This window comes from Musa acuminata, chromosome BXJ3-9 (assembly GCF_036884655.1).
Source record: "Musa acuminata AAA Group cultivar baxijiao chromosome BXJ3-9, Cavendish_Baxijiao_AAA, whole genome shotgun sequence".
Classification (NCBI taxonomy): domain Eukaryota; kingdom Viridiplantae; phylum Streptophyta; class Magnoliopsida; order Zingiberales; family Musaceae; genus Musa; species Musa acuminata.
The window spans coordinates 48,312,736-48,334,990 of NC_088357.1; the positions used below are offsets into that span (position 1 = coordinate 48,312,736).

The 22,255-nt window shown below is 42.5% G+C and overlaps 2 protein-coding genes and 1 long non-coding RNA gene across 9 annotated transcripts; 1 reads left to right on the top strand and 2 right to left on the bottom strand.

Moving 5' to 3' along the window:
• Positions 1-8,736: 8,736 nt before the first annotated feature.
• LOC135650103 (uncharacterized) lies at positions 8,737-12,407 on the top strand. The gene is made up of 2 exons (XR_010501463.1): positions 8,737-9,850; positions 10,510-12,407. It is a non-coding gene; the product is annotated as an uncharacterized LOC135650103 (long non-coding RNA).
• Positions 12,408-12,681: 274 nt separating this feature from the next.
• On the bottom strand, positions 12,682-16,566 carry LOC135650101 (protein YIP4b-like). 5 transcript variants are annotated; one of them, XR_010501462.1, is made up of 4 exons: positions 15,959-16,566; positions 15,538-15,612; positions 14,557-15,456; positions 12,682-13,419 (listed from the first exon to the last, which is right to left on the bottom strand). XR_010501462.1 is itself a non-coding variant. In XM_065169241.1 (3 exons), the coding sequence occupies exons 1-3, from the start codon at positions 16,433-16,435 to the stop codon at positions 15,196-15,198; spliced, it is 813 nt and encodes a 270-aa protein (XP_065025313.1). In that variant the 5' UTR covers positions 16,436-16,566; the 3' UTR covers positions 13,574-15,195. The 5 variants fall into 5 exon arrangements, 1 of the variants encoding a protein (XP_065025313.1); XR_010501461.1 differs by lacking the exon at positions 12,682-13,419 and adding an exon at positions 13,546-13,661; XR_010501460.1 differs by lacking the exon at positions 12,682-13,419 and adding an exon at positions 13,546-14,099.
• Positions 16,567-16,825: 259 nt separating this feature from the next.
• On the bottom strand, positions 16,826-22,150 carry LOC135649690 (tubby-like F-box protein 8). 3 transcript variants are annotated; one of them, XM_065168338.1, is made up of 6 exons: positions 21,951-22,150; positions 20,269-20,338; positions 19,763-20,176; positions 19,534-19,621; positions 17,792-17,924; positions 16,826-17,699 (listed from the first exon to the last, which is right to left on the bottom strand). In XM_065168338.1, the coding sequence occupies exons 3-6, from the start codon at positions 20,117-20,119 to the stop codon at positions 16,961-16,963; spliced, it is 1,317 nt and encodes a 438-aa protein (XP_065024410.1). In that variant the 5' UTR covers positions 20,120-20,176; positions 20,269-20,338; positions 21,951-22,150; the 3' UTR covers positions 16,826-16,960. The 3 variants fall into 3 exon arrangements, with proteins under 3 accessions (XP_065024410.1, XP_065024409.1, XP_065024411.1); XM_065168337.1 differs by lacking the exon at positions 21,951-22,150 and adding an exon at positions 21,572-21,853; XM_065168339.1 differs by lacking the exons at positions 19,763-20,176; positions 20,269-20,338; positions 21,951-22,150 and adding an exon at positions 21,572-21,853.
• Positions 22,151-22,255: the final 105 nt, after the last annotated feature.

Consider the following 22,255-nt stretch of genomic DNA (forward strand, 5'->3'; position numbering starts at 1 on the left):
GAAGATGACTTTGCTTCTGTTGTTTTCTTGTTTATTCAGTACTCTTCTCTTCCTTCTCTTACTCCTTTTTCTTCTTCTCTCTTTTAATTTTTTTATTTTTTGGGGTAATTTACTGAAAACCCCCTTAATAATGAGATAGCAGCTCCATATTTTATTTTTCCCAAGGAGAATTTTTTTAGATTTTAATTAAAATATTATCGATAAAATTACAAAAAAATAGTATAATTACTATGTTTGACTCGATTTTAAAGGATTGATTTTTTTCTTTTTAGATGAATCGATCTTCCTCGACTCCTCGCTCGCCTCTTCCGCTCCTTCCTCTTTTCATCATCCTTTTATTTTACCTTCGTCTCCTTCTTCTTCGATTATATCTTCATCATCGTCTTCTCCTTTTTTTCTCTCTTGTTTTCTTTTCTTTTACTCCTCCTCAATTGCTCCATTTCTTCGTTCTAACTTAAAGTCATTATACTTAGTTAAACTCAAGTTACACAAATTCACAAAATATATTAAATATTTTATTATTTTTATATAAAATTATATTAAATATATCATATAAACTAGAAAACTTAAGTAGTCCTAAAATATATATTAATTTTTATATAAAATTATTCTATATTCTCTATAAAAGTTATTATGCTTGAGTTACACTCATTCACATAACATATTAAAAAATTATATTAGTTTCTATATAGAATTATCCTAAATTCATGATAAAATTAAAAAAAAAAACTCAAGTTGTTCTTAAAAATATATTAATATTTTATGTAAAAATATTTTAAATTATCTAAAAAATTATTATACTTGATGTACACTCATTCATAGAACATGTTAAAAAATATTAACTTTTTATATGAAATTATTCTAAATTTATCATAAAACTAATCACAAAAAGCTTATATTTTCTATTTTTAATTTCTTATATTAACTTAATTACACTCAAATAAGTTAAATTCGATTACCTAACCTATTTTTATATTATTTTTTTAAAATTTTAAGATATTTTAGGATAATTAGTTATCCAAACTTTAAAATTCTATTATAATTTGATTCTAACAAAAAAAATTACTATTTTTAATTTTATAATTAATTTAAAAATAAATTTAGATAAAAATTAATATATTATAATAAATTACGTCAATGAGTATATCTTGAATATAAAATCCGATTCAAAGGACTCTTGAAATCGGATCAATATCTTTAGATAAAATATAAGTATAGTCATGCCATTGGATAAAATCCATTATCAGCAGTTTATTTCAATAAATTATCCTTTCCTTTTTGCTTCTTTTCTTTCTCATATAATAAATACATAATATATGCACCTATGAAACGATGAAAGGGTTTTTTATGTCAAGTTGAGGGTCACAGTCACAATAATTCATAGAGTTTTGGACGGGCATAGCTGTGACTCGATGAGCGATCTTAAAGTATATCTCTAATTGTAACTCTTCATTTCCTTGGGGGACATATATCGGTCTCATAAATCGTAAAATTAAATGTTAGAGAGCTTTTATTTCTCTGATCAGTGAGACAAATAAGTTTCGGACGCACTCATTTTCGCTCGCTTACATTAGTCTTTCACATGTGGCTATATCCGATGTGATGGACATGAACCCCACATGGGGTATGTGAAACTGACGCTACGGTGGCATGATTCCGGGATGATCTGGTTTAGCCAATCAGCGATCGATGCCCTAATCCAATGACTGTTCCAAAATAATTGGTCGAGCAGTATCTATCTTGTCGTGGGAACAACCTTGAGCCGTGACCTCGGGGCCGACGCAGCTCGGTTCGGGTTCGGATGATAGGATCTTTTCGATATGACCCTCGAGTCCGCTGAGGTGACCGATTACGATGGCCCGATCGGGACGGGGACGCCTGCGCATCCAGTGGGGACCTTCGGCTTCGCACCTGCATAAAGGTCGGGTCAGGGTGCTCGACCAGACCCCTCCGACGATCAAGTCAGTGGATGGTAAAGGTGGTTTCTTTAGCTAAGTTGTCTCCTCCCCCTCCTCCTGATGAACGAAAGGGTATTTATAGGGAAGGTTACCGTTGTTTGTGTTAGGATCAGAGCGGCACTAAGAGGGGGGGGGGTGAATTAGTGCAGCGGATTAAAACTTCGATTTTGAAAAAATCTTTCGTATGATAAAAAATCGAACTCGGAAGTGCTTAACTTGAAAGCGTGTTCGTAAAGGTGTCCAGCAAAAGTAATGAGGAAATAAAACACGTATGAAGGTTTGCAGTAAGGTAAATAGCAATAAGTAAATGCAAACTAGAGAACACACTAATTTAAAGTGGTTCGGTCAAAATGACCTACATCCACTTGCGAAGCTTTCTTCGAAGAGGCTCCCAACTTCCACTAGCAAATCACTTTGAAGGGGAAGGACAAATACCTCTCTTACAACCTTTTACAAGTGGTTCACACTCTTACAACTTTTCGAAGAGAAAGAGGGAGGTGAACACTCGAGCTATTGAAAACAAAAACTTGCTAAAGGCTTTGCTAAGACTTTTATCTCAATCTCTTGCTTCTCAAAGGTTGTCATCTCAGTTGAGAATTGAGTGGTATTTATAGGCTCCAAGAGGATTCAAATTTGGGCTCCAAATTTTGAATTCTCTTGGGTTTCCGAGGCTGGCAGTGCCACCGCCAGACCTCTCGGGTGCTGGGCGGTGCCACCGCTCAGTCCAACGGGGCCACCACTCAGTTCTCGGGTTCTGGGCAGTGCCACCGCTTACACTATTTCAGCTCACTGGTTGGGCTCCAAACTTGGCCCAAACCGGTCTGAACTTGGGCCCAATTAGCCCATACTTGGGTTATAGGATGAACACATAATCCTAACCCTAATTAACGTGCTAACTACGAATTTAAAGACATTTCTTAAGCTATTACATAGTCCGCAAGTCAAGACTTCTTCAGGCGAACTTCCAGCGGTCTTCCGATAAACTCTCGGAAACTATTTTGCGGACTCCCGGCAAGCTCCTAAACTTCACGATTTGATCTTGGCGAGTTCCAACGAGCTTCTTTGGCAAGCTCCGATCTTTCTCGACGAGCTCCGCGAACTTCCCACGAACCTTCCGACGAGCTTCCGAAAAACCCTTCGGCAAGCTCCCTACTCATTCTCGGCTAGTTCCGGCAGTATTCTCGATGAACCTTCAGACTTCCGTCGAACTCTTGAACTCTCAACCTCTCAACGAATCCTTCGCTCTTGACTCAGACATTTTGTTTCGCTTTATGTCTTTGTCATTATCGTAGTTATTCCTGCACACACAAACTAAAACTCTACTCCGATCTAGACAATTATTACAACGCGAATTGACATTCTATTGCTCGGCACGTCATTGGTTGGCGCTTCGTCCGATTCTTCAGCGCGTCGTCCTCTCTTGCGGCTTGTTGCTCAATCAGCGGTTGACCTCCGCAACCCTGATATCCTTGGTGAAATTATGCTCTCCTTGGCCCGATGCCCCACGTCAAAAGTGTTTTGCCATCCAATATTCTGACGTGATCTCCTCCGGCGCAAATGTCAATTCCTCCTGCTTTAATTGTCTCATCCTGATCGAAGCATCCTGCATCACTCAAAACATAGATTAAATTATAAACACATATCAAAGGTTTCATCTTCAAAATACGATATTCAACAGTTTGATGTGCTTGCCCGCAGGGGGCAGAATCATACTTTTGGTAGCGTCTGACACCGATGTTGGCGTGGCGTAAGGGATTGGGCCTGAGCATGACGTTAATGCACCTCAGCCGACATTCTGGTCCTTTTGACCAGGTGTTGTCGGGTCGATCGAGGCGTGAGGCGTCATCTGGGGCAGTTGACGTTAGCCCGAGTCTTGTCGCCATTATTATCCTCATCATATTCTCCCCCGGAAAGAAGCTATGCGTTGGTCATTGTAACGAGAGTCCGAGGCATGGCTTCAACTTTCAGTATTTGTTCTTGTCGGGCGGTTGCTGGTCCGTTACCAGGGGCGCAGTCTGAATTTAGCAAATAAGGGAGGCTAGGCGTGCGACGGTGGTCTCGAACAGCATGCAGCTTCACGAGAACGTCTCAGGCGGGCAGGCCACGCAGAGAAAGTGGTCTCGGGTGACATGCAGCCGAGGAGCACGACTCAGGTGGGTGGGCCACGCAGAGGTTATGGTCTCGGGCAACATGCAGCTGAGGAGCACAACTCAGTCGGGCAGGCCAAGCAGAGGTTGTGGTCACTGGCAACATGCAATCGAGGAGCATGACTCGGGCGGGCGGGCCGCGCAGAGGTTGTGGTCTCGGGCAACATGCAGCCGAGGAGCACAACTCAGTCGGGCAGGCTAAGCAAAGGTTGTGGTCTCGAGCGACACGCGGCCGAGGAGCACGGCTCAACCGGGCAGGCCGCGCAAGGGCAGTGGTCTTGGGCAGTATGGAGCCGAGGAGCATGACGCAGGCGGGCTATGACCGAGGGGTATGGCTCAGGTGGGTAGGCCGCGCAGGCGTGGTCTCGGGGAACATGCAGCCGAGGAGCACGGCATAGGCGGGCAGGCCGCGCAGGCGTGGTCTCGGAGAACATGCAGCCGAGGAGCACAGCGTAGGCGGGCAGGCCGCGCAGGCATGGTCTCGGGCAACATGCAGCCGAGGAGCACGACGCAGGCGTGGTCTCGGGCGAGCAGGCCGGGCAGGCCGCGCAAGTGTGGTCTCCGGTAGCATGGAGTCGAGGAGCACAACGCAGGTGGGCAGGCCGCGCAGGTGTGGTCTCGAGCAGCATGAAGTCGAGGAGCACGACGCAGGCGGGCAGGCCGCGTAGGCGTAGTCTTGGGGAACATGCAGCCGAGGAGCACGACATAGGCGGGCAGGCCGCGCAGGCGTGGTCTCGGGCAACATGTGGCCGAGGAGCACAGCGTAGGCGGGCTGGCTGCGCAGGCGTGGTCTCGGGTAACATGCGGCCGAGGAGCACAACGTAGGCGGTCTGGCCGCGCAGGCGTGGTCTCGGGCAACATGCGGCCGAGGAGCATGGTGCAGGTGGGCTGGCCGAGGGATGTAAAGACAAAAGGGGTTAGGCGAGGGCTAACCGCGAGTCGAGAGGCGGTCAGGTAGATACTGAGTCTTCGCTCGGAAGAGACTAAGGCAAGGCCTAGATTTCTTTTCACGAGGGCTACATCGGATAGCCACCGCGGGTGCTTGACCTCTTCTATGGAGCCCACTGACGAAAGTCGTCCCTTCTCCTCACGACCACCCAAGCCTCCCCCGCGATGTATTGGTTAGCCCGCTGGAGCATCTCTGGCACCGTGGTGGGGGGTCGCTCCGCGAGGGACCAGGAAAATCTAGAGGGTCGCAGGCCTATCATAAACGCCTGCATTAATAGAGAGGGTTGAGTGTCCGGCAAACCCCGGATTTGCGTGGCAAAGCGATCCACGAAATGTGAGAGGGGCTCGTCCTCCCTTTGGTTGAGTCTGAGGAGCAGTGCAACGGATGGCTTCGGCCGGGCGTAGGATAGGAAGTTAAGCTCAAAGTCCCTGGCGAGTTGATCGAAAGAAGTGATCGCCCCGAGCTTCAGACTGTGATACCATGCACAAGCTGGCCCCTCAGAGTCATGGGGAACGCCTTGCACATCAGGGCGTCCAAGGTTCCATAAAGCGCCATTTGGGCATGGAAGGCGGCTACATGGTCCACTGGGTCGGTGGCGCCATCGTACGCGTCAAGGGAGGGGAGGCGGAAGTTCGGGGGGACTGCCTGATCTTGTATCTCAGGCGCAAACGGGGACCCTTGGTGCGCGTCCTCCCCGAGCTCTCCCTTTGACCTGCGAACCTCCTTCTGCACTTCGTCGAGCCGCTGACTAACAAAACGTAATTGGGCTCGTAGGGAGTCCGTTGAATCCGAAGATAATGCCTCGGGTTCCGGGGTGCCCGCTCGGGTTTGCCATCACCCGATCCCCAAGTTGGGCCGATCGGACTCGAGACGAAGTGGGGAGCTCCTGAGGTGGCGTGCGAAACCAAACGGGCAGCTCCTGTTACTGCAGTGGTTGGATCGCAGGCGAGTGCAGCGGATGAGAAACGAGCGGGATAATGGACTGCTGGTCAATGTTCGGACTTGATGAGTGAGGTCCTGAAAGGTCTCGGACGACACTGGCGACGGGTCGGCTGGGGCACCGTCGGATGGCGACAAGCCCGGGTCGTTGAGTATCCGCTAATATCGCTCTGAGGTCGTGGCAAGGTGTTCATCACGATGGTCTCCGTGCGGGGGATATTCTCCCGAAGCTCTAATTAGGTGTGACCTCTCAGCCGTGGGCTCGTCAGAGCCAATCGGGTGATCCCTCGACATCAGGCCCGACTAAATCATTTCTCTTCATGTTCTTGTTCACGTAAGCATAATAAGATGAGATCATCTGTTTTTGACTTGTATCAATATAGATAGACCAAAAAAAGGGGCAGACTAATCCATGCATTTGATTAGTCACGATACGTATCATATGATCATTGGTCCAAATATTTTTTCTACAAGATATTATCATATATATATATATATATAATTTACTTTTTAATAAAATTTTCATTGGTTCAATCGAAAAACTAGAAATATGATCCAATTCTCATAAATATGCTAAGGGTGGTGTTATTTTTTTTATTAAAAATCAATGACAATATATAAATATAAAGATATTATATAGTATAAAGAATAAAAATAATATATATATATATATATGTTTTTTTTTATCTGTATATTATCCCTTTTTATTGCTAATCTGCCTCAGCACCGTTCCGCGAGTCACGTGATAAACGCCATCTCATGACCCGCGCGCCAAAGGGTTCAAAAAACACGATAGACTATGAATACAGTCGGACGGCTCCTAGGCGCCAACATTCCCCACAAGCCTTCTCCAAGAACCTGCCCACCGAACCCTAACTCCAATCTCTCGTTCGTCGCAGCCGCATTCGTCGCCCGTCTCTTCCGATCATTCGATGAGACTCCCCGCAGGAGGATTCGTGATGTCCGCAAGTGGTGAAGCGGGAGGATTCGTGACGCGGTCGTCCCCTTCGACAAGATCACGGCGCGGCTCGTCCCCATCGCCCAGTAGTTGTGCGCCAGCGTCTCCAAGGGCGTGACCACCAGCCACCTCGACGATTCCACCACGGTATCCCCCACCTCGTCTTCTTTTTTATGCTCGATCTTCCCCGTTTGCTCTCTTCGTTTTGGTCGCCAAGATTTGTGTTTCTGCCTTCTTCTTGGGAAATCGTAAATGATCTCTGCTTTTCTGAGTCCTTTAGTTTTGCTCTTTTTGTGGTCGGTAGTTTCCTCTGAGTTCCGTTGATTGCACAAAATTGGTGATGACAATTGATTCATGATAAAGCTAATGTATCATCATTCTGGTGAGCGATCTGAACAAGAACCTCCGTTGATTGCAGATGATGCTTATGAGATGATCTTGAAGGTCCATGATTTGCTACCGTTTATGGAACTATTGTCTTGGAATTTTCCTGATGCACAGTTACTATTACTACTTGCTTGTGGTGATGATAAATTGTGCAGCTAAAAATAATCTACATCGTTCCGTCATTGTTATCCATATGTTTATGCAAATCTGGCATGATCTCTGTCCGATCTTAGTTGAATTTTTCCCCTTTCTTTTATGATAGGATGTTTGCTTTTGGTTACATGATTAATTTGTTCTAACAGGGTTTTTTATGCAGATCGTATTACTCCAATTGAATTATTTCAGAATGCTGCTTGATTGGATAAGAGCTAATTTACGATCGAGACTTTAGTCATGGTTATTGTTCTAGTTGTTTTTTTATGCCTAATAAACATGTAGGTTGTGTAACTCCAGATCGAATCATCTCAGATTGCAGCTCACTCGTACAAAGACTTCGATTATGATTACTTTGGATTCAAACCTCTTGAGGTTTCTGGTGTGCCGAGGGAGCCGTTGTTAGAATCTGTAAAGATGACGATGATTCTGACATTATAACGTACCATTTTATGTCTCAGCGGTGGGTCTTCACTCATTCTTCCTCTGCCTTGTCCAACGCAGGCATCCCCAGGCTTCAGGTATCAGACACTACTGGACTTGCTTTGTTCTTTTACAAGCTGCAGTTATTTCTTCGTTGGTGGATTTTTTGCTAGTTAAGTAGCTGTTTACTAGCATGCATGAAAGAAGATAGCATTTAGGGAACAAAAGATACTTTGAAGGAGTGCTACATTTGGTCAGTCAGCTGAAAGAATTGGTGTTCCCGTTCACAATATTTGTGAAACCTTGGAAAAGATAATCTACATGATTGATGTATGTAGGAGTGCCGAAAGTCTTAGATGCATCTTTTTGGCTTTTTTTTGCCCCGAATAAGAGGGAAGGGGTGTCATGTGGTTTACCTATCAATGGATTGGATGCAACCCAATTCTAAGATGGTCCATTTAGTAATCCAAGGCAATTGTGTTTGTGTTTGATCCAATCAGTTTATGGTTTGAAAGAACAATATTAAGATGCATCACTTCAAATATGTTGTATTTATTTTCCATTTATGAATTTAAACTTAAAACAGAGAATTCTTGGGGTTCTTCTATCACTTCAGAATGGATTTTAATGGTCCGTTCACTTAATGGATCATCAGATCGAATTGTGTTTCTCAGAATGCAGATCAAAAGATTGGATTTTTGGGGAACACATCAGATCCTGAACAATCTTGATTTTTTTAGAATACAGATCAAATGCCACTTATTGATGAGACCATTACATCTCTATCCAATAGTCCAAGTGTTGAGGCATATTCAAATCAAAAGCTGAACTGTCCTGTAACCCTGATTGAATGGAAATGGCATGACCTGAGAAGGATCCATAAGGCACTCCATTGTTCTTTCTATATGGTCGTCACCTATTTATTATCTGTTTAAGAAGATAGAAATCAGCCACCATCTTTGTGCTGTCCATTTGGCTTGTACTGTTCGGTAGACTTTTCTTTGTTTGAATGCTTTTAAATTTCTTTGTTTTAGATTTCTTAATTATTTTTCTTGAACACTCTTTTCCCATTTGTTTCCTTCCTTTGTTTCTTTTATGTTGAAATCACTGCACGCAAAGTTATTTGTTGCAAAAGGGTAATGATGATGTCAAAGGCAGGAAAGGCAGTGCTTCTATCCCTTCACCGCTTGCGATCGCAGGCATCACAGCCAAGTTATTTTAAGGATGCTGACTGACTGCCAGAATAAAAAATAGGACTAATATAACAAATATATAGAGACGAAGAGGGGAGACTTATCATGATCGAATCTTAAAGACTTAACTCAGATTTAATCTCAGTCGTTTATCAATCTTTCTCCCCGACAACGGCGGAACAAGTGCTTTGTAAAATCTGAGCCGTCGATCACACAACGGCTTTCCCTTTTCCACCCGCCTATTTATTAGACTCTCCTCCTCCTTTCCCCTCCTCCGTGTTCTCTCTCTCTCTGTCCCTTTCTTTCTTGAAGATTTGTTTCTTTTCCTTGGAGGGCGGCAACCGATCGAGCGAGGCGGCGGCGGGCATCATGGATCTCGACGAGCGCCAATGTTGGAGAAGGCGGTATAAGAGTCCTATATGCGGACGGAGTGCTGTTCGGGATCTCGGTACCACGGGAAACGTGGCAAGGACAACGGAGATGATGGAGAGAGGAGGGACTCCAACGATCTACGGCGGAGGAGCGTAACACGGTGAGAAGCGCCACCGCGGGAAGTGCCGGGTGATGGACCGGTAGCAGCGGGGAGGAGACGGGATAAGGAGGAGAGGAGAAAGGAAAGAAAAAAAAATGTAACAAGAAAAGGGAACATGGAGAGAGAGAGAGAGAGAGAGAGAGAGAGAGAGAGAGAGAGGGGAGCAGGGGAACTGAAATCTTGAGAAAGACATTGGTTAGAGAGAAAGCAGGTACCATCTTATCTCCTTCGTTTGGCCTTCTTTCTTGGTATTTCTTTTTAGTTTGCTTCCGAGATAATCATTAGATGTCAGTCAGGAGAAACTCTTTCTTTCACCCCTCACTGTGTCTCACGGTGTTGGCACCGTGTGACAGATCTCATGTTTGGTTAATTTCAAGAAGACTTAGACTCGAGGGAAATTGACACATCAGGGAAAAATAAAAGAAAATTTCTTGCAAGTATAATGATCGATCACCTCTTTTACTATTTGTTGTATGGTTTCTTTAAATGTATTCTTTTATTGCGTCAAAGGTAGCCGATGCGGCTACACTTTGTTGAAGTCTTTAATGCTTACTAGTGTTCACTTTGCTTTCTAATTTCGCATGTTTGATTCTGACCAAGGCCCCTAAACTGCAACAAAAATCTTCCCTCGACTGAACAAGTATCTAAGACAAATTAGAAACCAAAGAAAGAAAGAGCTAATCTCATATCATATTTTGAAAAGCACACTAATAACACTACATATGAAGTTTCTACAAATGTTAATATCCTAACCTAATTGGTGTGATGTTATTTAATCGATTTGGGTTTCATTGAACATTTTGACTGTAAACAAACAAGATTTATTATTTAGAGTTGGAATCTTTAAATTCTTTTGGCTTGTACTTCAAGGTTTGATGATGATGGCCACCCACAATCTTTTTTTGACGTTCCAACATGCTACGGTTTGAAGACCCTATCATGCTCGGAAAGTTTTATCAACTTTTTCTACTTGCTGATTTGTTATAGGTTAGTGAAACAGCATTTTGGTTTTTTTTATGATTATCTGGTGATTTATTAGATTTCTTCTTTCTGTGGCTCCACATACTTTTTTATTTGGTATATTTGATGATGAGAAAGACTGCTTCTTTCATGGGATTAAAAATGTCATATGCATGCCAGAGCTCCCTGTAAGTGAACTCTCATGTAAGTAGTTGCTTCTAAAGCAGCATATCTTTTGGAATTTTATTGTAGTTTCCAGGTGAGGGATGTTCTTGTTATCATGGATCAAAACCCAAGAATGTCAAAAGGAATTGGGTCTCTCTCTCTCTCAAACACACGACTCTATGTTGGCTAGCACTATTATTTGCATGTATTTATTTTTGGGTGATGCCAAGCGATATACCATGAAATTCTCCATTATTAATCATCAATTTCTACAAGAACCTTTACACATTCTATTTTCCATGATATAATTTAGACTCTCGAATTTTGATTGTAACACTTAAATTTATGTTCTTTGAAGTGTGGAGTTTGCTTATGGGGTTTAGCTTATGTTTCTTACCAAGTTATGATAAGCAATTTTGTTACATATAGTTAAACATGTGTTGCTGCTATCTTGCCTAAACAAATATCTAGTTGTATATCTTCTGATAAATTATTTCCTGTTATTATTGCTAGATATGTGTCCTTTGGTTTCCTGAATTTACATCAAAGGAAAATGGCAAAAAGTGCCCCAAGTTTAATCTGTGGCTTTGAGGATGGACACCTCTCAAATGGTGGTAACCTTTCACAGAAGTCTTCTCACTTGGAAGAAACCTCCACCACTTAAATTCTGTCTTTTTAGACCTCAAGCCCTTCTTCACAATTTTGTGGGAGAAATCCCTTTTAGTTAGTTTGGCGTGGATCTTAAATTTTTGTGGGAATTCTTTCGCTTAGAATTTTGCTTCTAGGTTAAAAGCATCAATGTTTTAAGGATATCCTACATGTTCTTTGATGACTATGATATTGATATATAATATATTTCAGTATTTTTTGTTTAATGGTGTATTTGATGTCGATTTTTTGTTTAATGTTATTTGGTATTTTTCTATTCACTTCATATATTTGAACTTGTATAAGTTTTGTGATGTTATATACCAGGCATATGCTTTATATATATATAGATTGGCATTTTGCCATTGTATCATAGTTGGAAAGAGATATGTCTGACTATGAAATTTGCTTTTCCATACTCTTTATGTGCATATACGTCTTTAGGTCCTTTGTCAAGCAGCCTTTGGTGGTGCTCTTTTAGTCTATTGACGCATGCAAGCCTTCGGTGATTGTTTGCCCAGTGCATATTATTTCACTAGCGCCTTTTGTTGCTCTTGAATTCCTCTTTGGGTCATGGAACTTATTTAGGGCTCATCGCTTGTGGTTTTCTATGCAGATGCATTGAGGAGTAGAGTTCTTCAATTTATTTAAAATTCATTTTACTTTGGTATTGCTTTAATTTATTTTCTATTTATTGCACATGCATTGCAGTAGCACGCCACAATTCTTTATTTGGTGTCTAGTCTTGAAGAATGATGCAGTAGCTTATATCGGTTGCATCTTGAACTTGGAAGTTCATACTCTAAAAGAAATATTCGTCTTTTAGTATACCTAAGTCCATGTTAATGTGGTAGGGCTGCCTATTGTGGCAGGAAGATCTCAACAATCCTACTTCGAATGATTCGTCATCCCATCTCTTCTATGTTGACCTGTTTGTGTTTTTGTGAATATCATAAGTTGGACTGAGTAATGAGATTTGCTTTTTTGATTCTGCATATGTTGTGGATTGATCCTTTGCTCCACAAAATTCAGGAGAACGCGGCAATTAAGCCTTCGACGCCACTGTCCACAACGGTGGGATGCTACGTGAGACATTAAGATCTTACTATAAAATTATCACTTATGTTTAACAGACACAGTAAAATTATTTTCTGCAAATAACTTTTCCAGTATCAAATTACTTTTTGATTCTATCAACTAACTGTCCCAGTAATATTAAGAAAAGGCTTACAGCAAAACACAATAATCAAATACATAAGAACCGTGATTTAAGAGAGGAATTATATCTAATCATTAAATTCCAGAACCACCTGATAAAATAATCACGCTACATTGACTTCGATCATATACAATTAGAAAATATAAATAATATTCTCTCTTTGAACAACATACAAGCAGATCTATTTAGCACAACAATAAAAAAAATCACCCACTCGGTCACCCTTATGCCCTTGTAAAAAAATCTCTCTTTGTTTAATTAACCCAAAACAAAGATCTGGGGTTGCATATGCATTGCAAGATATTGACAAGTCAGTTATGGTTCTTACAGGCATAAAAAATCTGCACTTGTAACCATGTAAAAAAAATTCACTTTATCATCATCATGTAAAGTAGTACTACACAAGATCTCAGGAAATCGAAAGCAAGTTTACAAACTAATACAATCGATTTAAAATGATACCCTCATTGAATGTCATCACTGCCCTTGATCGTTTGTATTGTTTCTAATTTTCATTGGAAAACAAGTTCAAGTCCTGCCAGGGCAGCTAAGCTAGCATTTGACATAGAATTGAGCAGTTAATGTATATATTTATTTCACTTTATAAATACAAAGCTCAATCCCCTAAATTTTTCACCACCCTATTCTCAATTAGCCCAATGGTGCAAATATGAAGAATACATGATATCCTTAGATGTCAGTGGATAAGTGCTAGATATGACCTTCTTATTACCTCCTGGATTATAGCTTGTCTCATTTTCCTAAGTCCACTCAGAGTGCCACAATTTCTGAAACATGCCGGAGTTGCTTATGCATTTAAGAAACGAATAGCGGCAACACTGATGTATATCTAGATTCACAAGCAGAGATAAAAAAAAAAGAAACACACCCAATCATAGTTGCAAAAGAAACATAAACGAGGGAAGAATACATACATATTCAGAATCCGGAAAAATCACAATGCTGATCTTTTAATTGAAAATAAAGCAGATGGCAAATACCAAACACTTGGTTGAATATTTCTGTACCCCTGTATAACACTGACAGAAGGTCATGTTCTGAAAATGAATATGTCACAAAGCTCAGACGCCAATCTCATCAGCATAAGCTATAAACAAATATGTAATAAGACAAGATCCAAAGGAAGAGAACGAAAAAAGTAAAAGAACATGGTTCTTGGATAGAAACATGACAACTGTTGGACTAACTGAAGAAGAAAAGATCATTCTGTAAACACATCAAGAATCTTAGATTGGTCGAAATTGATAGCACAAAATCCCACACACTTAGAGAAGAAGAAGATCATTCTGTGAACACGTCAAGAATCTTAGATTGGATGAAATTGATTGCACAAAATCCCACACACTTAGAGAAACTACCTTGAAGATCTCATGCCCTATAGCTTTAAAAGGCTCCACCATCATTCCTTCGTCCTCCGCGCAAATCAAATAGCAGAAGAATCAACTTTCTTCTAGAAGTAAACCCTTCCAAAACCTCGATCAATATCACATCATCACGTAAACACAACACCAAGAAACATACAAAACACGGCACGAGAGTCAAAGATTCCATGAAGCCACAAAGATCATAGATCCGAAACCAAAAAACCCTCGATCTTTATCATCCATTCTACATCATCACGTAAACGCAACACAGACAAACGCACAAAACAACCGAGCAAGAAAAATCAGAGTCCGAGAAACCATAGCGATCATGAGATCCCGAACCCAAACCCTTGTATCTTTATCATCCATTCTACACCATAATGAGTCATCGTGTCCAAGAAACAACAAAGATCACGGAATTCAACGAATTGCAATATTTTCTTCCGTAACAAAAAGGGAATCGTCCATTTCATCCACAAAAAAAAAGGGGGAATGAGATCCCATTGAACGCGAAATCTAACACGGATCGCCAGAAATTACCTATAGCGACAGCGGCGAGGGATCGCCTAGGGATCTTGAAGATTCAACCGCATCCGCCGGAGAGACATCGATAGGGCTTGGCTGGGACTTCTCTCTCGCCTCTCTCCCAATCCCTCGAAACGAACAAACTGCCCTCGGGAGAGAGAGAGTGCGTTATACAGTGTCGGTTCGGATGCTGCGATGAGACGTTTGATGGATCCTCGAATCGATCCGATTATAATCGTTAGCGATACGATGAAGTCGACCCGGATCCGATTATGAGGCTACCATAAAACTTCTACTACTCCCGCATCGTCGGGAAGCGCACGTGTCCAGACTCGGAAGAAGCATCGATGGACCTTAGCTTAATCTCCTCGAGGGCAACTCGGGATGTCTTGCTTCAGTAGAGACTGCCGCAGCGTAACAGACACTGCATAATAATTCTATTATTTTGCTGTATATTCGACGTCAAAATAATTCACAAGACAACACGTATTAGAACTTTGAATCGACGAGGAAATTAGCTCCCCAAATCCGCAATCAATCTAAGACTACTACGAAGCCCATATCTCTTGCTGGTTCCATGAAAAAGGCACTTGAAGCCCAGAAGCCATGTTGTCAACCACGCCATCATCATCATCATCATCATCTTCGGATTCCCTAATCTATTGCGATGATAAAAAAGCCAACAGATATATACATGAGGAAAACCGGGTAGAGGGCCAATGCCTTTCTTCTTGGATCAACCGCGGCGCTCATAAATGGATATGCTGCCCAGTAGCTCCATGCCAATGTTATTGACACCACAATTATCTTGACTACAACATTAATTTTCAGCGAGCAAATTAGAGCTCCAATGTCCAAAGGGAAGAGGCAGTAGCCAAGAAGACTCAGACTCTGAAAGAAGATGATGCGCCCACCCTGTTAGAGTGAAGGAACACGATCAAAGAAAAGATGTTGGAACTCATGCTGCAAATAATGGAGCAAATGTGAACTGCTTACCAGAAGCAAAACGTTCATCGTCAGGATCACGGCACCGGCAGCAAGGACCGCAAATGCAACGGCAAAGACTTGGGACTGTAACAAAGTATAAAGAAGATGCAGGACATGTAAGCCATCGGCAATGGAGCTTCCCTGATATCGCGTTCGAAAACATGGCACTAAACTATCAGAGAAACTAATACGAGGGAAAGAGCTTCCCTAATTCTGATTGGGCTTCCGATCACCGATTCAATTCAAAGGGAATAGATATCTTGTCAAGAACCAAAAAAAATTAGAATACATTTTTTAGACTCATTTATCTTCAGTATTCCCATCTACTGATGTATTCAGATGAAGAAAACATGGCATCATCACCAATAATTATTTATCCGAGTTATAAACGATTAAGAAGAAAATGTAGGAAGATCCGGCGTTCAATTACCTTCTTCACGGACGCCGACCATGACAGGGTGAGCCCGAGGAAGATGATGAAGAAGAAGGGCCCCCATAGATCCCAATCCCTCAGCGCCTTCCCGGGATCCTCTCTGAACGGATTGGGGAACACCACCAGTTTCAGATTGATAACGATCCGCGTTAGATCCCGCTTTACCGTATCCAACACGGGCTCGGTGAGGGTGTCCGTCGGCGAACCGAAGCCGTCAGCGGCAACCCCACCACCCGGGCGTGGGCCGGCGGCGGAGGGGTCGACTGGCGGTGGAGGAAGTGGCAGGTAGAAGGAGCGTGGCACCTTCTGGTACGGAGGGGCAAGGGCGGCGGAGGGGAAGGATGCGCGGGGAGGGCTGGGAGGGCGGGCGGTGGGGACGGTGGCGGAGAGGGCGTCGGAGTTGATGAGGTTCTCGATCTCGTCGATGTCCGACTGGGAGGAGGAATGGAATGGGATACTGTCGCCATGCGACATCTTGAACAGGCGAGGCGCAACCGCGGGGTGGGAGGAGGGATTGGAGGAGGAGGAGGAGGCGTTGGGATCTCGAGGCAATTACACGAAGAGGAGGAGAATGGTCGGTTGTTCCCTCAACCGTAGCCCCATCCGAAACATGCTATCCACGATGCTATATATATATATATATATATATATATATATATATATATATATATATATATATATATATATATATATATATATATATATATATATAACCACAGCTTCGTATAATAAATATCTTTTAATTGGAATTTAATATTTGGAAGGTTCGTAATTATAGAATGAACATGTATTTTAACCTTCTCTTACAACCTACCAAAGGAAGATATTTCCAAGTGACGTACACAAGTAGCACAGCATGCATAGTAGGCCTTCAACACCCGAAGCAGCTCGTAGGAATCGAGAACTCGTAATCGTACAATAACCAACAAGAATTACAACACAAGGTGACATGCAGAGTAGCGTGTTGTTGCCTCTCATTTTATACCATCGATTCTCGTTCTATTCACAAGCCAACTTGGTGTCAAAGCTACTTAGGCAGATGGCAAAAGCCTGGAAGGCTGAAAGTGGGTACCGGTAGTCCATGGTGAACGTATCCTTTGCCACCTTGCCAAACTGCAGTATAATCTTATCATGACCTGATCCAGACGGCTGAGCCGTCGTCGTCGTCGGGGGGCCAACCGCAGCAGGCTGTGTTGCAGCTATGAGCTGGAAGTTCTTCACGGAGGCGATGGTCACCCGGCCCCGGAAGTTAAGACACCAGCACTGCAGCTGCTCATGCCACCTGGGGGGTTTGTTCCGCAGCACCAACGGTCTCTCCTTCGTATCGGTAGTAGCCTCAAACCCCTCTTGAGCTCCGCCGGCGGAAGTGGCAGAGAAGCGAGAGCTGCTGAAATCTAAAGATCGGTCCATGACGGAGGAAAGGGATGACATGCTGCGGAAGGAATCCTCCAAGGAGCATGCAACTAGGTTGTCAGGTTGGCCAGGGACGACGCCGCCAGGCTCTAGGGCTGATGCGGGAACAGAGTGCATGATGCAGTGCATTCGGCGTGGTCCTCGTGTGCCTAGGACATTCAGTTCGTAAGTTACCTGAGCTATGGGGTAGCTGCCTGACGGGACCTTGGGAGAGACTTTCTTGGAGTAAAACCTGCTGCTTGTTCGTCCCGGAGGACACAGAGCAGCCCCATTGTATGGAGGCTGGGTGTCATAGATCCTGAACTTGGTGCCAATAAAATTTGACCTATGATGAATGCCAGAAGGAAGCAACCAAATTTAGGATTCTCGCCTCTAGTTCAATTTATAGAGAAAGATTTTACAATTAAAATCCAGTACCTCAACTTTCCGACGTAGGTGCTGCTTGACCTTGATATGTTACCAGCATCCGTTGAAATGACATATTCTGTACAGGTTGTCCTTGGGTTCCTTTTAGCTGATAGGAGGAACTTCCCATTCTCAACAAGCACAGCTACATAAGAAATTCAACAAAAAAAGAAAATCATTAAATTTCAAAAACAAAACAAAGACAATATATGCAAAGAAAAATAATTTCTTGCACCATTGGAAAAAAAAACGGAACACAGGCGAAATTAAAAATTGGCTAATGGAAGGATAATCTACAGCGATGAAATCCCTAGGGAGATTGATCAGCATAAGGAAAAAACCAGCCTAAATTCCCAACTTGAACGTTAGCTCTGCATATACGACAAAATACATGAAGAGTTTGTACAAGGAGATCACACTTTTACAGAAAAACTGATGAAGCACAAGAATTTATAGAAGAAAGAGTGGCTGGCTATGTTAGGAAAAGGTGAAAGGATGACAATAATTGCATCAAATATAAGGGATAAACAATATTGTAGTTACCTGAGCAGATATTTATCATCGTTATTGTGACCAAGAAATAACAATATCTACTTAAAAGGAAAAAAATCGGCATACAGGATCGAAGATGCTTCTGGTATTTAGCGTAGAATGTTTAGCAGATAAAATACACAAACTTATGTCCCAACACAAAGCCCTATGTTTGTAGAATCTACTTTGGAAGTGTGTTGCCCACACACGTGTCGGTCACGTGGCTCTTCTTGGCATCCAGAACAATGAGCAGGATCCAAGCCGGTAGTTCCATTTGGTGCCCGAGGGTTGGAACCCAAGGAAAGAAATAAGCCCACCCTATCATACCATAAGTAAATTGTACAAGCAAAAAGCATGAAATCTCTGGATAAAAAATAATAAAAACACATAACAATGAATAAAATCAGAAAATAATAAAATGAAACTAGATGAAATATAAAATGCATTGACCTTTCTAAGATAAAGTAATGCAATATGGAGTGGAACAAACTTACGAAAAGAAAGATATGCACATAATCCCTATAGTGTAGATACACACAGCACAGACCAACATATAGTAAATGACATAAAAAAAATTAGTTGAGATCGATGACATGAAGAATAAGATATTATTATGAAGCACCAGAATAGAAACAGCAATGTCGGAACCATAGAATCATAAACCAAACCGAAGAGTAAGCACAATTAAGAGTAACAACATATAAGGAATTTTATTTATTTATTTAGGATAGTATGAAGAGAATCTGCACCTAGGATATTTGTTAAAAACCATTTCATAAAGTGGTTATCACCGTGGAGACAGCTAAAAGAACAAGTTATATCTTGCGTGGAAGGAATCCTAACTCCATAAAATGGTGAATGACACCTATATTTACTTGTTGCCTAAATCGGTTTAGATAAACGGAAATAAGAAACCCAAAGTCAACCTTTTCATTAAGCAGGCTACCAACATGGTCAGTTGTAAACTTGATTGGAAAAGGGGCACGACTTAAGACTAAATCACCGAAGAATTTCTTTGTCTTTATTTAATTGACCACAAAGAAAACAGGCAAACCTTAATATGATATGGTGGAAATGTCCTTTATAAAAGAATAAATTGTTCATATCTCTACACATGCCTGTTTTGCACGTCACATGGGAATGCCCCGTGTAATGGGGAACATGTAAACGAAACTTATATGTACTACTTGTTTGGAGAATTTATCAATGAAGAGCAAGCTTACCAGGACTAAGACACAGATAAAGATGATAAGTTAATTTTGACTTGTCCCTTTTAATGAAACACTGGATCATCCCATCTCGAGGTCCAGGCTGCACAAACAAAAAGCCAGAAATCAATGAAGTATTGAAATTTTAATAAGTGTAACAAAAGCAACTCCCAGACTTAAAGATGTGTGACGTTGTCTCACATCTATTGTGTCACTAGTAACTTGGTCAGGATAAAAATATTACCTGTTTTAGTGATATCGGAAAAGTAAGCTTCCCACAAAACTCTGGACTTCTAACAATCTCTTTACACATCTCCCTCCATGCCCTGCACACACCAGCACAATCTACAACATGCTTCCGTGATGGCCACGTCGCTTCATTTTCCTCCAACCTTCTAATCACATCACGAAGTAGCTCAGGAGGAAGGGTAGCCCAGTGGCTCTGTTGGGTAATTTGAGAGAAATCATGTGGCTCATTCTCAGAACTATAAGATTTTCCTTTATGATGACCCAGAACTCCTGAAAGTCTCACTTCAAAACTTCGCCTTGACAAACTACCAAAGCTATCCCTTACATCACGAACTATCCTACGAAACGACATCTGGGCTGACTTTAAGTAGATACGTATGCAGAACAGAGCTGTTGCACATACAAGGGGCTAGCAGTACAGTGACAAGGGATCAATGAGGTGGTCTTGGAAAGCATATATAAAAGCAGATGTTTGAACAGGCAAAACTTTAATCTCATTACCTTGCCAAGGATTTAATGTATCCACGAGCCACAAAAGGTTTCACGTGCTCAGTCTCAAAGGATTATATGGCTGCCAAAACAGAACCAGTGATTGAGTGGATTGTCCAAGAAATCAGCATAATTCATTAACTTATATAGTTCAATGATCTAAGCTTCCAACTAGTCATCAGCCGCATTACCTTGGAAACAAAAGGACGTTATCACAAAATATCACGATTTAATTGCACAAAAACAAATGGTTACAAAGATGAGACGACCTATGCCATGATCACAGAGAGCCAATGTAATGCATGGTAAAGAAAGATTAAGAACATTGCATAGGTCCATCACCTGCCCTCGATAGATTTATGTTTTCCAATAACAAAGTCGGTGAACATCCATCTAAATTGGAGCTACTTATGTGAATTAGTTATCACAGCAAAACTCCTGTATAAGGCTTCAAAACTTAATGTCTCTCTTTTGAATAAAGTCATATCAATTCAGTTTCCAAGAGTTATAATAAGAATGAAAAGAGAAGGAATTCAAAACATGAAACACATTTGGCTTGAATGCAAACGATCTGATATAAAATCACTAGTAAATTCTTGATCTAAGATGAAAAGTCAATGATTAGCTTCGTAATTAAGAAAACAAAAGAGGTTAAAAGATTGCATAAAATATTTTTTTTTCTTTTAGTTTGCCATGAGAACCGACCACATGAGACACCAAGTGACCACGTTTATGGTAATCTCTCTCTCCTTCCCCTAAAAACAGGGGCTTAGGTGGGCAGAATCGCCCGGCATGAATCATGGACACAAAGAACTAGTCTCGCCCTCATCTCATTTTAGCAATCAGACGTTGGCGCAGGGAACTCATCCAGTTCCAGCTCCGCAACCAGTGTCGACATGCAGCGAACCCTAGGAAGAAGTCACAGGCAACAAAATAACCTCACAAATGGGCGATGTATTTTCCAGATCAAGGGAACGGAACCACCAAATCAAACAATTTCACAACTTCTCATGATCACCTCGAGCTAAGTGAGAGATCAACGGGGAAAAATCAGAAAGACGCGATGAAGACAAAACAACTCCGAGATCGGACCTTTAGCGTTCAAAACACCAGGCCTCGAGGCTTCTCCGCAAAACCCCCAACCCAATCGCGAGATGATCCAAGAAAACACCAAATTTCAGTCAAAACCCCCGAAATACCAAGCGGTTCTTTCCAAGTATGTGCGAAATTCTCCCAAGAAAGACGTCGATAATGCACACAGCTCTCAATCTATAATCGCTGGACGAAAAAGAAATGAGCGGAACCCACAATCTACCTCGAGTGTCTTGAATCGAGATGCAAGAGCCCCCAAGAAACGCACAACTCCACGCAGCAAACCCGAACCTTCGAGTCGGTCCCAAGAAAGGAATCGTCCCTCCAAGAACCCCCCCCGGATCCCTTCCTTATCGCCGCTTCCTCTCTCTCTCTCTCTCTCTCTCTCTCTCACGCGCACACACACCGAAGGCGGTGTCTTGCGAAGGGGTAAGGGTGGGAAAGTAGGCGCGTGCGCCACTTAAGTGTCGGCCTCACGGGACGACACATATGTAGGACCCACATGGGCCATAGTGTAAAGCCGCCAATCGCAGGGCTGGTGACGGAAGAAGGTAAGACGATAAGCATCCGTTTCGTATGAGACCTTTAAGGAGCGGGCCTACCCGCACCGTCGCGTGACGGGAACCACGGACTGCGCGCGCCTCTTCCGCCACCCGCCGCCCGCCGCCCGCTGTCCGTTCGGATAACGGCTCCGTTGGTGGCCTCGCCTGGCGATGGCCTTAACGCGATCAAGGAATCTGGATCCTTGATCGGAGATCGAACGGCTGCTGGGCGATCACGAAGTAGGCATCCTTGGATTAGGAAGAAGAACACGACCCAACGATGGAGGTCTATTTATCGTCATGTAGTTGTGGTTAGTAGATGTTTTATATCTAAATTATGGATGAAAGAGTACTTTACTCTTAAC

What these genes read in the sequence shown, in the direction of transcription:
- LOC135650101 (XM_065169241.1), bottom strand. Translation starts at nt 16,435, where the DNA reads ATGTCGCATGGCGACAGTATCCCATTCCATTCCTCCTCCCAGTCGGAC. An exon ending in GGTCGGCGTCCGTGAAGAAG is followed by an intron (nt 15,613 to 15,958) that starts GTAATTGAACGC and finishes ACTTTGTTACAG; the next exon opens with TCCCAAGTCTTTGCCGTTGC. An exon ending in CGATGAACGTTTTGCTTCTG is followed by an intron (nt 15,457 to 15,537) that starts GTAAGCAGTTCA and finishes TCACTCTAACAG; the next exon opens with GGTGGGCGCATCATCTTCTT.
- LOC135649690 (XM_065168338.1), bottom strand. Translation starts at nt 20,119, where the DNA reads ATGTCGTTTCGTAGGATAGTTCGTGATGTAAGGGATAGCTTTGGTAGT. An exon ending in TTATCTGTGTCTTAGTCCTG is followed by an intron (nt 17,925 to 19,533) that starts GTAAGCTTGCTC and finishes TTTCTTATGTAG; the next exon opens with CTGTGCTTGTTGAGAATGGG. An exon ending in ACCTACGTCGGAAAGTTGAG is followed by an intron (nt 17,700 to 17,791) that starts GTACTGGATTTT and finishes CATTCATCATAG; the next exon opens with GTCAAATTTTATTGGCACCA.